The sequence below is a fragment of the Pseudophryne corroboree genome, chromosome 7, assembly GCF_028390025.1.
Source record: "Pseudophryne corroboree isolate aPseCor3 chromosome 7, aPseCor3.hap2, whole genome shotgun sequence".
NCBI lineage: Eukaryota > Metazoa > Chordata > Amphibia > Anura > Myobatrachidae > Pseudophryne > Pseudophryne corroboree.
The window spans coordinates 320,141,431-320,156,615 of record NC_086450.1 but is presented as its reverse complement, the minus strand read 5'-3'; the positions used below and the strand labels follow the sequence as shown (position 1 = coordinate 320,156,615).

General features: G+C 45.3%; 1 protein-coding gene across 1 annotated transcript in view; it reads left to right on the top strand.

Annotated features, from left to right (window-relative positions):
• The window catches only part of LOC134945174 (uncharacterized), a 532,944-nt gene that overhangs the window by 57,400 nt on the left and 460,359 nt on the right, over positions 1–15,185 (top strand). The window contains exons 12-13 of the mRNA XM_063934300.1: positions 10,082–10,215; positions 10,660–10,818. Of these exons, the coding sequence (XP_063790370.1) occupies positions 10,082–10,215; positions 10,660–10,818 (293 nt within the window). The remainder of the gene's footprint in view (positions 1–10,081; positions 10,216–10,659; positions 10,819–15,185) is intronic.

The following is a 15,185-nucleotide window of genomic DNA, read 5'->3' as shown; positions in this document are numbered from 1 at the left end:
ATCTTAAAGTGACTCAAATATATATTTATACCCATTGTTATGTATCCCAAACATTGCTTTCTATAATTTTTTCACATTTAAAAAAAATGCATATAACAATGATTCGACCCAAATACTTTATTATGACTAACAAACTTCCATACTGTTATCCTATGTTAGATTAGCTGTTTTTGGGGTATAGGCAGATTTTTTATTATTATTATTATTATTATTATTATTATTATTATTATCCTTTTTTTCCCCATTTTCCCCTACACTTTGCACTGTTGTCATGAAGTTTTGCGTTAATTCCTTATTCTCAATTTTGCAATTGAATAGGCGAATCGCGGGAGCGTGAATACCCCTGCAATTCGGCCCTATGTATTAATAATCATTGCAGTGCCGCAATTATTAACAGACCGTATCGTGACAGACTTTATCTTTTTTTACAAAATATCCCCACTATGGGGGTAATTCCAAGTTGATCGCAACAGGATTTTTGTTAGCAATTGGGCAAAACCATGTGCACTGCAGGGGAGGCAGATATAACATGTGCAGAGAGAGTTAGATTTGGGTGGGGTGTGTTCAATCTGCAATCTAATTTGCAGTGTAAAAATAAAGCAGCCAGTATTTACCCTGCACAGAAACAAAATAACCCACCCAAATCTAACTATATCTGCACGTTATATCTGCCTCCCCTGCAGTGCACATGGTTTTGCCCAATTGCTAAAAAAAAAAATCCAGCTGCGATCAACTTGGAATTACCCCCCATGTGTTTAATCTAATTTGCAGAGAGAGTGATTGCAGAACCCGTTCCCATAAGTTACATCCTGGGGATATCGGGGGATTTTTACTTTTTCGAAAGACTCCTCCTGTGAATATAATATTGTGCATGCGCCCAGTGTCAGATTCCAGAGCCAGGTGGAGGCTGTGATCTTGAGATCCCTCCCCCGCGAGAATGCCTTCATAGGCTTAAGACATTAACATCTGAGTATGGTGTAAACCAACGGGGCCAAACTCCAAAAAACTGTACCAGGGGTCAGACACTAGTCCCTATTGACAATAGTGGGGACTACGATCTGCAACTCTAATTAGCCTTCTGCAGTAGATTTCTGTGAGGTCTCCTGCATTAAGCTATTAGTGCATAGCGGGATACATAAAATCATGCAGGCTATGCAGCATAATTTTATGAAAAATGGACTTGATAAGTAGGCCCCTAAGCGAGGAAAGAGGAGATATAAAGTGCAAATACACAATATAAAACAAAATACACAGACTTATTAAATATTTGCATGGCATAGTCACATGTGATGTGACAGGAGCCAGGAATACATTACTAGCCAGGTTGCATCACATGCAACGCGCTGCCCCACTGTTCCACTGTGTACCTGTCTTGTAGATTAGGAGATCAAGTGCAAGTGCAGAGATCAGCTGTAGCAGGAGGGACTGTTCATCAGTCCCGCCTAACACGTGTGCTGCTGCGCTCTGTATATTGGGGAAGGGGGGCTATATGTCCATGGTGGTGGTGGTAGTGCGGGGGGCGGGGTTTACCCACTGGGCAGATTTATAATTAGTGGGGGTGGGGTAACATAAATTTAAATAATGCTGGAGGGGGAGTAAAATAAAAATAAAAATACATTGGTCACAGGGGGATGGGGGGTGGGGAGGTGCGAAAATGGGGCTTTTTACAATGAGCGAGGTTGTTAAATAAAACATGGATTTTTTTTACTACTAAGGAGGTGTGTGTGGGGGTTACTGTTATTAGGATTTAAGACTGCTGGGGGGGGGTCTATTGCCAATGGGGGTGGGAAGTTATTTTATAATGGGGACCTAGAGAAAAGTGGGGGGGGGGGGTGATAAACACCCCCCTGATATACTCTTTGTTAAATAAAATATTTAAATATATTCTTAAAATACTTTTAAAACTTTTATTAAGTAATAAATAAAAACATCAATTTCTGATCAGTTTTGTGGGGATTAAATCGTCAGTTAAGTGATTAAACAGCATAAAAGAGGATTTTCCATCCAAAATAATAAATAATATATAATTGTACAGAGTAAGTATAAAACCAGCAGCTTCCAAAGGGGAGAATTAGTATGTCACCCATGAAATAGCCAGTGCTTGGGGTAACCATCTCTCGCACGTTCGGGTTTGTTAATAAACCAAAACTGTTGCTAACAATCTGTGCAATTGTATTATACACAAACACTTTGTATCTCAATAAATATTTCCCTACCAAATTTTGACATATTGTTTTGTACAGTAGCTGTTTACAAAATGGTGCAAAAGGATACAGTATAAAGATTTTGATACAAATACTTAGGTCATTTCTATTTGCAAGCAGGGAGTGGACTTTAGTTCACATTCAGTTATGCACTGTTTAAGTGTCGTGTTTCCGTATACACAGCGTATTCTAATCTGTAACAGGTGCAAACGCAGGATTTCTGGAAGGGGGTTTACAAATGTTTGATTTTAGAGTGATTGTTGCCAGCCCAGGATTCATAATTAGCATGTAACAAGCTATAGTCTGCCTCAAATTGCAGATTATGTAATACAGTGCTTCAGACATATGTAAGCTCAATGATCACGGCAAGCCACTAATGGAGTGCTTAGATCCAAAGACACACACACACACACACACACACACACACACACACACACGCACACACACACACACGCACGTAGCAGACTTGGAAGGAAATCTGCTGTCCTGGGGATATTCAGCAGCTCCATTCCACCCTATACACTGCATGCAGTGGCTGCTGGTCCGGCTGTGGAGATGAGGGGTTTCCGGGCGACTGGAACCCCCACCTGCATTTGCCTATGTATGTGAGTAAGGAACTTCAATAAATACAGCTCCATCTGTAGCTGCTGACAGGGCCGGTGCAAGGTTTCTCGGCACCCTAGGCAAAATTTCTTCCTACTGCCCCTTCCCCCTACCCGCCCTTCAGGTGAAAGGCATGCAGCTGCTCTCCCCCTCCCCAGTCTGTTGCATGGTTGCTCTATTCTCCCCAGTCTGTGTGGGTGCCTCCTACTCTATTAAATGTCTACAACTCTATCCCCTCCACCATCTGTGTGCATGCCCCCCAAGACTGCTGCTCTCCCCCTCTTTCCTTATCAAATGCAGAAATTGTGCTGTGTAGCCACCTTACCTGCAGGCTGCGATGCAGAGTTGGGACTGAGTGGTCTGTGAAAGAGCCTGGAATGAGGAGCAGCGCCGCATGTCACCCCCAGCCAGGACTCCAGGAGCTGTGAAAGTTACTGCCTGTGCCAGGTGGAAACGGAGCTGGAGGCTGCAATACGGGAGCTTGGCAGTTACGGCTACTGTAAGATACGAGTGCCGGGGGGATTGCGGCAGCTGTGAGAAGTAGGACCACGTTACCTTTTTCAGACAGCTGTAGCAGGCCGCCTCCTCAGGTCCCGGCGCCCCTAGGCAGCTGCCTAGTGGAAGCTCCGGCCCTGGCTGCTGAGTGTATGTGGTAGGCCCTCAGTGAAGGTAGATTTTTCACTAATCAAAAGTACTCACATTAAACATAATTAATGGGCAAAAACGCTAAAAGAAAGGTGTGAAGTTAGAAATAGGAGGGTTTGGTAATTTGGCTTCTCCGTAAGTTGCTGGAAGCTACTTTTTCATTGGGCAGATGGCTGCTTTAAATTGAGTTTTTCATAGATTACATTACTTCACGCTCATATATTTATCACAGGGTTCGTGAGTCTTGGCATGAGTATGGCTTTATAACGTTCATTTATCGTTTATCTTGTGCTTGGCTTGTTCTGTAGAATCATTAGCTGTATTTTATAACCTCATTCTGCAGCCAGATTTTTGCTGTGGTTCACTGGGATCAGTGCTGTCAAATCAGCTCTTGTCACAAACTTTTGATTAATTTCCATCTAGTTCACAACCCTGAATGACGTTCCAGAGGGCACTTTTGTTGAAATTAAGATACAATTGAATGCAAATTTGCCTGAAAGCTCACTAAAATTATGCCACTGTTGTAGTTTAGAACTGTAAAGGTGACCTCTCCTTTTTTCCATCTCATGTGATAAATCAGTGTCATCCCAATATACACGTTTATACTGTGAGGATCATTTTAAATTTAGGACATAATGCCACTCTGATTATTTGGAAAGTTTAGTTTTTTAAGTGCACTATTCTATATCTTTCATTGATTCATGTACAATTAGGACACATTTGAGCGTATTTAATGCCGGTGATGTTACTGTACTGTACATTGCATAACATCATGTAAAGCAGTGGTTCCCAACCTCGGTCCTCAAGTACCTCCAACAGTTTGTGTTTTCCAGGTCACTGAGCAGTTGAACAGGTGTATTCATTACTCACTGACACTAAACCCACTATCGGGGTATTTTTCGTGTTACCCCGTTTACCTGTATTTAATCACAATTACCTATTATAACTTAACAACTAAAATAAAGACACAGACAACAGTGCTGGCGTTTAAAATCTTTGTAAAATTTATTATTGACAGGTACTATTTTTAATTTTTTCTTTAAATGGTGGCGGCACTAAAGTACGGACAGGGAAAACAAACACACACACAAAACCAAGCGTTGGTGTTCAACTCTCCACTCCACAACCCACCCGTTCAGGTGGTGTAACCATTTCCCGTCCAGGACAATTGGTTTACGCCATACTCCACTGCAAGGAGAGCGCACCCACTGAAGCCTAAAAACTTAAAAACCAACCGTTCTTTACCGCCAAAGCCAGGTCTACGCCGCAGCACTGCCACCAAACAATCTCTAAAGAAACTACCTTAAGCAGCAGAACAAATCCTCCACGAAAATGGCCATACCTTCAGCGCTAAGGTGAACCCCATCCGACCGGTAAAGGTGTGCATCCTGGAATCTAATCAAACCATGCTCCACCACTCCGCCATCATTCTCCAACAGATAACGAGCCCCTGCGATATTTACCTTTTTCCGAGCCACATCCAACCGAGCACCAGACCTAGCATTTCGCCAAACATGCCTAAGGACCAAAGAAGACCAAACCATTTTACACTCAGGCAAAGCCTCAGCGATCACATGCAACTCCAGAGCTGTCAGCTGACCAATATCATTGCCCCCTAAGTGTAACATCAAAACCTTCGGCAATCCAAAACACCGTACAGCCTCCACAAGGCGAGCCCCAGTGCATCCCTCGAAAACCTAACCACCGAATCAGTGGAGCATGTTGAAAATAATCGGCATCCACAGCATCTGGGCAACGAGCCGCCCAAAAAACATAAGAATGCCCTAGCACCCACACCGGCTTGCAATCAGGTCCACCTGAAACACGTTCAAATTTAGTCAGCACATGAAGGGCAGATATATATGAGAACATCAAAACCAACAAAGATCCACCTCCATACAACACAACACAGCAACAAACGAGGGACAGTAGGGGAAGACAAATGTAGCCGACCGGACCTTGAGGCGAAAACACTCAACCTCTGGAGTAGCTAACATTACTAACGCCATATAATCATAATTGGAGTGCCAATTGGACCCCCGGGGGAAGTGAAATTCATCAAAAACTCCTGCAGTATGTCGGTGAGTGGTTAGTCCTCCAGTCAGCTATGTTTGTTGACAAAAAACAGATAAACTCGGACGTATATATGACCGAAACGCGTTAGAGCGCCACCGACCCAGAGACTGAATCTCAGCATTGGAATGGCCTATCCACCATGACTGATGTACTCGGGAGCCCAGGTGCTAGTCCTAGAATGGCAGTACGGTGGAACGCAGTTGAAGACACCACATCCGTGGTCCCAACCGCTGCTCCACCCTGTGAATGCCCCCCATGACTCACCACCTCGCTATACAGTGGGACAATAGCGGCAGCCCCTACTACCCTACTGGACCCGTCAGCCCCCTGTTCCAGGCTGTGGCTGTCTGCTGCCCCCTGATTGTCCCCCTGCACTAAAAGCTTATCATAATTAGCCCTAATACCTCTCCCCCGCCTGCCCCCCCTATTCTGTGGCACCACAGGAGAGGGAGAAGCCTGCCCTGCCTGTCCCCTGCGATGGCAAGCAGCCACAGCCTCCCCCTCCTGCATGCCAGTGAAACTGCAGCACGGAGCTAAACCCCACCCCCCTCTACTGCCCAGATCTCGAGAGGGTGGACGCCAGCATCCTGATCCCCCGGCAGCGGCCGCCACCGAGGAGATCCTGTGTAGCCTGCGCTGCTGCCTGGACCCGGCGGCCGCGGTGCTCGGCCGTACGGGTGAAGCACTTACATTAGCCGCAGGGGCAGCTCGGCGAGCGCGGGAGCATGAACGCCCGCACCCTGACCCCCCAGCAGCACCCCCGCCAACCGCCGCCGCCGGGGAGAGCACCACTCGACCGCGCTCCCGCTGGGACCCGGCGGGAGTAGCGCCGGGCTCAGACCTGCGAGCGCGGCGGGGAGCAGTGCCGAAGCCAGCAGCCATAGCCGGGAGAAGTACCCGGTGAAGGCTGCTCGCTTCACAGGAACTGGCGGCAGGGGCTGTAGGCAGACGAGGCCGCGCGGGCTCAGATACCACAGCCGCCTGGCAACCGCTGCGGGTAACAGCCTGGGAGCCAGCAGCTGCCTGGCCCCCAATAGTATAAGCATCCATAAAGCGGGCGGGGGAGGGGGGGGGGAGAAGCGCTGGGGGCGAAACATCATGAGAGGGAGAGGAACAGGGAAAGAATAGAGATGATTTATATAGTGAAGAATAGGAGATGAAACAGAAGGTAGTAAGAAATGCAAAAGAAAATCAAAGATTACGAAAACAGCACAGGGAAAGAATTATCAGTGACTATGAGAGCCCAAAATGGAGTACTTCTCTGTCCAGAAAAACAGGAACCAAGAGGCAGATAATCTGCCTCAGCCTAGTTTCAAACAAAACTCTCCTCCCCACTTGACCACCATTGGCTGACCCCTAATCATGCCATATAACAAACAAAAACAATCATATCACATCCTTAAAATGGCAACCCTCAAAACCCCTTGTGGTTTAATATGACCTCAGTGCTTACATATATATATTCAGTCTTCGGTCGGACATTTTAAAAGACCCAAAGGTGGAGCTAATTATTTCACATGCAATCCTGTGAGGAGACCTGGAAAACATGAACTGTTAGGGGTACTTGGGGACCGTGGTTGGGAACCCCTGATGTAAAGTATGGGCAATGTGGGCAACACACAGCACTTGTACATACGTTGACCCAGCATCATGTTTCTGCGTGATGTTGCAGCAATTTTATGTCACCTTTACCTGTGTTCAGATATGGTTCCGATGCGACATCTTGGGCATAAATCCAAGATCTCCTGTAATGTGAATGCCCTGATACACTTTAACAAACTTCATTATACAAAGGGGTCTATTTGTCATTATGCTGTGATAGAAAATAGTTTCCATAGCCCCTTATAGCAGCTATAGAGAATCTATTGCCGCAATTTAAGAAGAAAAGTCTTTGTCAGCTCCTCGCCGTTGCTGTCTGGCAGTGGTGAAAGGAATCTTAATGCTTTTCCAGCCAGCCTTGGGGCCTTCTGAGCAAGCCAGTTCACATGTATGCAGTGGATCTGGAAGATACGACTATTGCTCCAGTGAAGTCAGAGATGCAGCTCTAGTTCCTGAAAAAATGCCATAAAAAATAAATAGGGTCCCTTACAAATTGACATGGCTTCGCTGGCCCCGACTCAGGATCATTAGAGCAGGATGAGGGTCTTGTGAGGGTGGACATGCATTGCTGAAAGCCATAAGGGACCCACTCCCCTACAGTGATGTTAATATGTTTGGTAGTGCACATATCACTCTGATTTAGAGCCTCCTCCCCAGCAGTTTTCCATCACCTTACTATTGTGCCACGTAGGCTCTACTAACATTGGCTTCTTAGCAGTGGCTATTGCTGTGCTACAGTGCAATTGCACTATCTATGGAGAAGAGTCATCAAATCTTGGAGAGAGGCAATATGGAGAAGTTGCCTATATCAATCAGCCTCCAACTGTCATTTTACATTACAGGCTGTGAAAAAAGTTAAAAGCTGAATGGTAGCTGTGGGCAACAACTCCACTTTATCTCGCTCCAAGATTTGCTACCCCCCCCCCCCCCCCCCCCCACTACTCATCCTATCATTTTCCTCTTTGCTGTTGTAGAGTTTATTCTTTTGGTCCCTTACAGAACCCTGATACTGAAGATATGGTCTCATCTTGTTGCAAGGTCCTAAAGAGTCATCCCCTAATGCATCAGCCATTTGTTTCAGAGTACAGCCATTACTGCCTATTCCGTGTGCACTCTGCAGTGCTTGTGTTACCTCACTTTCACTTCAAGACACTGGTCCAAGTGGAAATTATAAAGTGTGGTTATGAAAATATCTGGGGGGCCTTTCTTAGGTAGGCCCAAGGCCTGATCCCCTATGATACTGCCATACCACCAATTCAAAATAATGACTCAGTGACCTGAGCCTAATGCCCAAGGGCATGGGCACTCGGCCCACATAACATGTCCCACAGGCCTGACACCTTACTGTGCTCACAGGCCTAGTGCCTGACAACACTAGTGCTCTAAGTAGGGTTAAATAAGTGAAGGCGGCCGAAGCCACTTCCCATGGTGCTGAGAGAGGCTGCATTGGGAGCTTTGTTCAGCAATTTCCACCACTGCAGCATCCTCTGGTCCTCAGCTTCTAGCTTTGGTTGCTGGCCTGTCCTGGCCAGCAGTGCCTAATCTTCTTTCTTCTGCCCGGGCTTCTTCTGTGGCTGGTTCTTACATGTTTGTTTTTTTCTGTGGGAGGTCTTCTTTCCTCCCTCTATGCTTCACTTCCACCACAGCACAGCTGCGTTCATTTCACAGCACAGCTTCCCTTACTCATTACAGCACAGCATACCTCTCCCGTCACAGCACTGTGCTCCCCTCACACACAGCACTCCTCTCCAACCACAGCACCCCTCACCCTTTGCCTATTATAGCACAGCACCCCACTCAGCACAGCACCCCTCTCTCCTCTCAGCACAGCACCCTCCCCCGTCACAGACACTTCTCACCCATTGCTCAATTCAGCACAGGACCCAACTCCTCTTACAGCATAGAACCCCTCACAGCACAGCACCCCTCTCCCCTCAGGGCACCCCTCACAAGACAACTCACCTCACAGCACCCCTCACCTCACTAATTACAGCACAGCACCCCTCTCCCATCCCAGCACAGCAACCCTCTCCCCTCACAGCACAGTACCCCTCTCCTATCACAGCTTCTTTCACTCATTGCCTATTACAGCACAGCACCCCTCAGAGCACAGCACCCCTCTTTCCTCATAAGACACCTTATTTCACAGCACCCCTCACCTCACCTCACCTCACCTCACCTCACCTTAGAGGATGCCTCACCTCACAGAACAATACACAGCTCCCTTCGCTGGGCCCTCACAGAGTTCTAGGCAGCATTTGTGTCAGTATGACATACCATTTCATACCGCAAAACTCAATTGAACATGTAATTACCTTGCCTTCTGTACACAGCTGTTAATACATGCTGCGGGATGTAATGGAGTCCGAGATCGCTGTAAGTGCGGGATGCTGGCTGATCTCTGACTTTTTTTTAAGGGGCAAATACAAGGCAAACCCATGCCTTGTAAGTGATTGCTCCTTTAAAAAAAATACTTTCAAGATTGCCAGCATCCCGCACCTCGAGAGATCTCGGACTCCATTACATCCCACAGCTGATCCTATCTCTAATTGCTTTTTTTGTATTAAAATACTTGAATATTAATTTCATGTGTTTTTTTTTAATCCTTGTAATAATCACTTAATTGACAATTGGCTGCTAAAAACTAAAATGTTACCCAGGAGTTTTATGTGCCTGCCAGACATAGCCTACTATTGGGTTTAGCGTATATGGAAATTAAACCACCTTCACTATCAGAAATAGCTGTGAGTTGTGATATCAACCACTATAAGGGTATGTGTATTTCGTGTCACCATTTATAGATTTTTCAACCCATGCTGATATATAAAATATGTAGTACCGTCAAAGTATTACCTAGTGCTTATCCATTACCTCTTGAATTGTTTATATTACTGTTAATCTCTCTTGCATTGCATATAGTTGGTACGTTGATTGTATCATGCCGTTTGTAACAGGTGATGCAAAGATTCTCCGCCACGAATGTGACACACGTCAAAAAATAAAAATTGACACAGAATCTGAGGACCAGTACAGAGTTGACTTTGAGCATGAATTTTACTGTACACAGATTCAAGCTTTAAACCACAAGGTAAATATTCCCGTAGATATAGATTATTCTGTTAATCAAAGCGATACAAATTACTGTCATTAAATTGGCCTAAATCTGTAATTTATATAAATGCTTAATTCACTCTTTTTTTTTTCTTCCCTCGAAATGGAAAATTAACAAATTGTAAAATTATGTGTTTGTTAAATTTAACAACTTGTGTATTTACCAAATACAAATGAAGGTATTACAATTAATGAAAATATATAAAAATGAGGAAATAAAAAAAAGTGCATTATTTACTAATAACATACATTTTGACATACATATGAGATTCTGCTATATTTAAATTGACATGATATATAAAAATAACAAACAAGAACCTGACTTCAGCTCATAAATTTACTTGATTTAACTTAAATTTAACATTGTTGATATGATCTTAATTGTTTTAATTAGTAACCCAACTACCAATATCTAATACAGGTGCATTTACATCACGAAGAGTATGCACCTCACATACATTCTTACTTGGAGGTGAGCTATGGAAAACACTGGGATGAAATGAACAACAAAAAGAAATTATTCATCAGCCAGACATTCAAGAACAACTCAAATCCTTCAGCATCCAGCTACTTTATGGAGGTAAAAAATATTCCCATAGCCAGGGCGGATTGGGATGGAAAACCAGCCTGGGAAATTCCTGGGAGCAGCCTCAAATGGGGGTGGGATCTGTGGAGGGGTCAGGATCTTTCTCCTGGCAAGATGAAAACTTTAGGCCCTCCCCCTTCTACTAGACCCACCACTAAATTAGTCTACATTTAAGAATTGTCCTCCTTCCCTCCCTCACATTAATGTAACTACACGTAACATTAATATCCCAAATATATAGTCTTAATAGCCATCACCACGTCACACTAATAGCGCCAACACATACAGTAATAATAATATCACACCCCACACACATTATATTAATACCATCACACCCATATTATAATACAGGTTGAGTATCCCTTATCCAAAATGCTTGGGACCAGAGGGATTTTGGATATGGGATTTTTCCGTATTTTGGAATAATTGCATACCATAATGAGATATCATGGTGATGGGACCTAAATCTAAGCACAGAATGCATTTATGTTACATATACACCTTATACACACAGACTGAAGGTAATTTTAGCCAATATTTTTTATAACTTTGTGCATTAAACAAAGTGTGTGTACATTCACACAATTCATTTATGTTTCATATACACCTTATACACACAGTCTGAAGGTCATTTTAGCCAATATTTTTAATAACTGTGTGTATTAAACAAAGTTTGTGTACATTGAGCCATCAGAAAACAAAAGTTTCACTATCTCACTCTCGCTCAAAAAAGTCCGTATTTCGGAATATTCCGTATTTCGGATATTTGGATATGGGATACTCAACCTGTAATACAATTACACACACAATATAATAATCCAATTACACAAACACATTATATTAAAATCACCCATCCCAAATACACATTATATTAAGAAACCTCCCAAAATTTGTGGGACTTTATGCACATGTAACATTGGGGCACATTATATTAATACGAGCACACACACATACATACATACATACATACATACATATATACATACATACATACATACATACATACACTTTATTAATGCCTGCCAACACAGAGTGACATATACTTTATATTAATGCCAGCAAATACACACATATATTATATTCATTAATATTATATTAATAACATATCCCCTCCACGACCACTCCCCTACCTGATCTGCAAAAACATTCAGTGCTGGGCTGCTTATAAAGGGGCATGTGAAAGGGACTGATCTGCACATAAGGGACATATGGGGTATGATGGCCAAAAGGTGTATGTGGAGAGGTCTGATTACATGAAAGGGGCACGTGGGGATGTTTTAAGGGCTATTCAGAGAGGTAATGTGTGATGGGACACAGAAAAAGGGTATGAGAGGGGCAGTGAATGTGAAAGTATAACTTTTATTTGTCAACATTAACATTTTGGATAATAATGGTAAACAGCTTACTACAGTACATGATTCATATTTAGAAAGAATTTGTTGTATGGAAGAGTGTATGCTTTCTCAATATGCATACACTCTTCACAAGACCAGGCCTCAATATGTATTTATTAACATGAAAATAATCAATGTTTAACACAATTAGCAAACACTTTATTGTCAACAAATAAAAGTTAGAGACACAGTAGTGGCCCTTATTCACATTGCATAGCACAGTAGTACTCTTTATTAACATTATTCCACACAGTAGTGACCCTTATTCACATTGCATAGCACAGTAGTACTCTTTATTAACATTATTCCACACAGTAGTGACCCTTATTAAAATTATGCTACACAGTAGTACCTCTTATACATATTATGCCACACAGTAGTAGTGCACCTTACACATTATGCACATAGTAGTACCTCTTATGCATATTATGCCACACAGTAGTAGTGCACCTTACACATTATGCACATAGTAGTAGTGCCCTTCACACATTGTCACACAGTATAACCCCCTCCCCAAAACCCCTCCGTAGGTCTCTATCTCATTTATAACCTTAAGTATCCCTCTTCCCCTTCACAAGGATATCATGATGATGTGTGAATAGTGAATCATATTTTTTAAATCATATTTTTAATAATAAATAATGCAGCACAGCACTCACCCCCAGTCTGTGACTGAGGGCAGAGGGGTGCACAGTCTGTCACACTAGTGCTGCCTGTAAGCTCTCCAGACCAGTCTCCTCACCAGGGGTTAAAGTGAGCCGGAACGGGCCGGAACTGCGTTCCGTCAGTTCCACCAGGAGACGGAACGCAGTTCCGCCTCCCCCGGCTCACCTAACCCGATGTCCCGGGCGGCGCTGCAGGGAGATGCCGGGCGCCCGCTGAGATCGCGTTACCAGCGGGCGCCCGTCTCCCTCTCCGCAGCGGCAGCCGGAGGCAGGAGCTCAGTACTGAGCTCCGGCTTCCGGCTCTGTCAGTGCGCGCTATGGGAGAGACGTCATGACGTCTCTCTCATAGTGCAGAGGAGCGGGCGGCGAGAGAGGACTGCGGTGGGAGCGGGGCTAGGTAAGTATAGTTCTCCCCCCCCCCTCCTTCCTATATGTATACCACAGGCGTTTCTACTGGGGGCCTTTGCTACTGGGGCAAACTACAGAGGGGCAAGCTACTGGGGGGCTCTAGTACTGGGGGCAAACTACTGGGGGGCTTTACTGCTGGAGCAAACTACAAGGGGCAAACTACTGGGGGGCTCTAGTACTGGGGGCAAACTACTGGGGGGCTTTACTGCTGGGGCAAACTACAAGGGGCAAACTACTGGGGGGCTCTAGTACTGGGGGCAAACTACTGGGGCAAACTACAGAGGGGCAAACTACTGGGGGGCTCTAGTACTGGGGGCAAACTACTGGGGACCTTTACTACTGGGGCAAACTACTGGGGGGCTCTAGTACTGGGGGGCTTTACTGCTGGGGCAAACTACTGGGGGCAAACTACTGGGGGCATTACTACAAGGGGGCAAGCTACAAAGGGGCAAACTACTGGCAGCATTACTACTGGGGGCTAAACTACAAGGGGGCATAATTACAGGAGCTAAACTACTGGGGGTATAACTACAAGGGGGCAAACTACTGGGGACATTACTAACTTTGGCAAACTACATGGGGGCTAAACTACAGGGGCTAAACAACTGGGGGCACAACTGCAGGGGGCATTACCACTGGGGGCTAAACTACATGGGGCAAACTACATGAGGGCAAAACTACTGGGGGCATTACCACTCAGAGGCTAAACTAGAGGGGGGGGTGTAAATTGCTGGGGTCATAACTGCAGGGGCATTACCAGTATTGGCATGACTACTGGGGCTAAACTACAGGGGCTAAACGACTAGGGGCAATACTACACAGGGGCATTACCATTAACGGCATTACTGATGGGGTGCACAGCTAATGAGGGCATTGTAAAGGGGGCACTTCATAAGGGGCACTACTGTTGGGGACATTGCATAAGGGGCACTACTACTGTGGGCATTGTATAAGGGATGCTACTGCTGGGGGCATTACTGTATGGGCCGACAAAGAAGCTGCGTTCCTGGTCCGCCCTCCGTCGCTCCGCCCCTACCATCTCCGCCGCACTGGAAGCCCAGGTTCCAGACTCCCAGCTGTAGCGGATCGTTCCAGACTCCCAGCTGCAGCGGATCTGGGACCAGGCCGGCTTTATTATTCCTGCCGCTGCATCGAGCTTCTGTGACCGCGGCACTACTAGTTCAAATCTGTCGCTGATTGGCTGCCGGTCCGCAGCAGTTTTGAAATATTAGCGCCGTAGTCACAGGAGCTCGATGCGGCGGCAGGGATAATAAAGCCAGCCTGGTTCCAGATCCACTGCAGCCGCCCTCAGCCTCTTCTGCCGCCCCGCCCTCGGACCTCTGCGCACCCACAGCCTCCTCCTCCGCACTATCTCCGAGGCCCACAGCCTCCTCCACGTCACGCCTACCACAGCCTACTCATCCACAGCACCGCAGACCACCGCCGCTGCTAAACAGGTAATCTAACCTGCTGCCTTTCTCTCTCCCTAGTCCCTACTGTATTCCCCTGCTGTCACTTTCCATGTCCCTGCTGTCACTTTCCATGTCCCTGCTGTCACTTTCCATGTCCCTGCTGTCACTCTCTCTGTCACTCTATAATGTGAATTTCGGCTCATTCTCTGTGCTATAATGTGAATTTTGGCTCATTCTGTGTGCTATAATGTGAATTTCGGCTCATACCGTGTGCTATAATGTGAATTTCGACTCATACTGTGTGGTGTAATGTGAATTTCGGCTCATATCGTGTGGTGTAATGTGAATTTGGCTCATACTGTGTGGTGTAATGTGAATTTGGCTCATACTGTGTGGTGTAATATGAATGTGGCTCATACTGTGTGGTATAAATGTGAATTTCGGCTCATACTGTGAGCTATAATGTGAAAGGGGTCCTATTG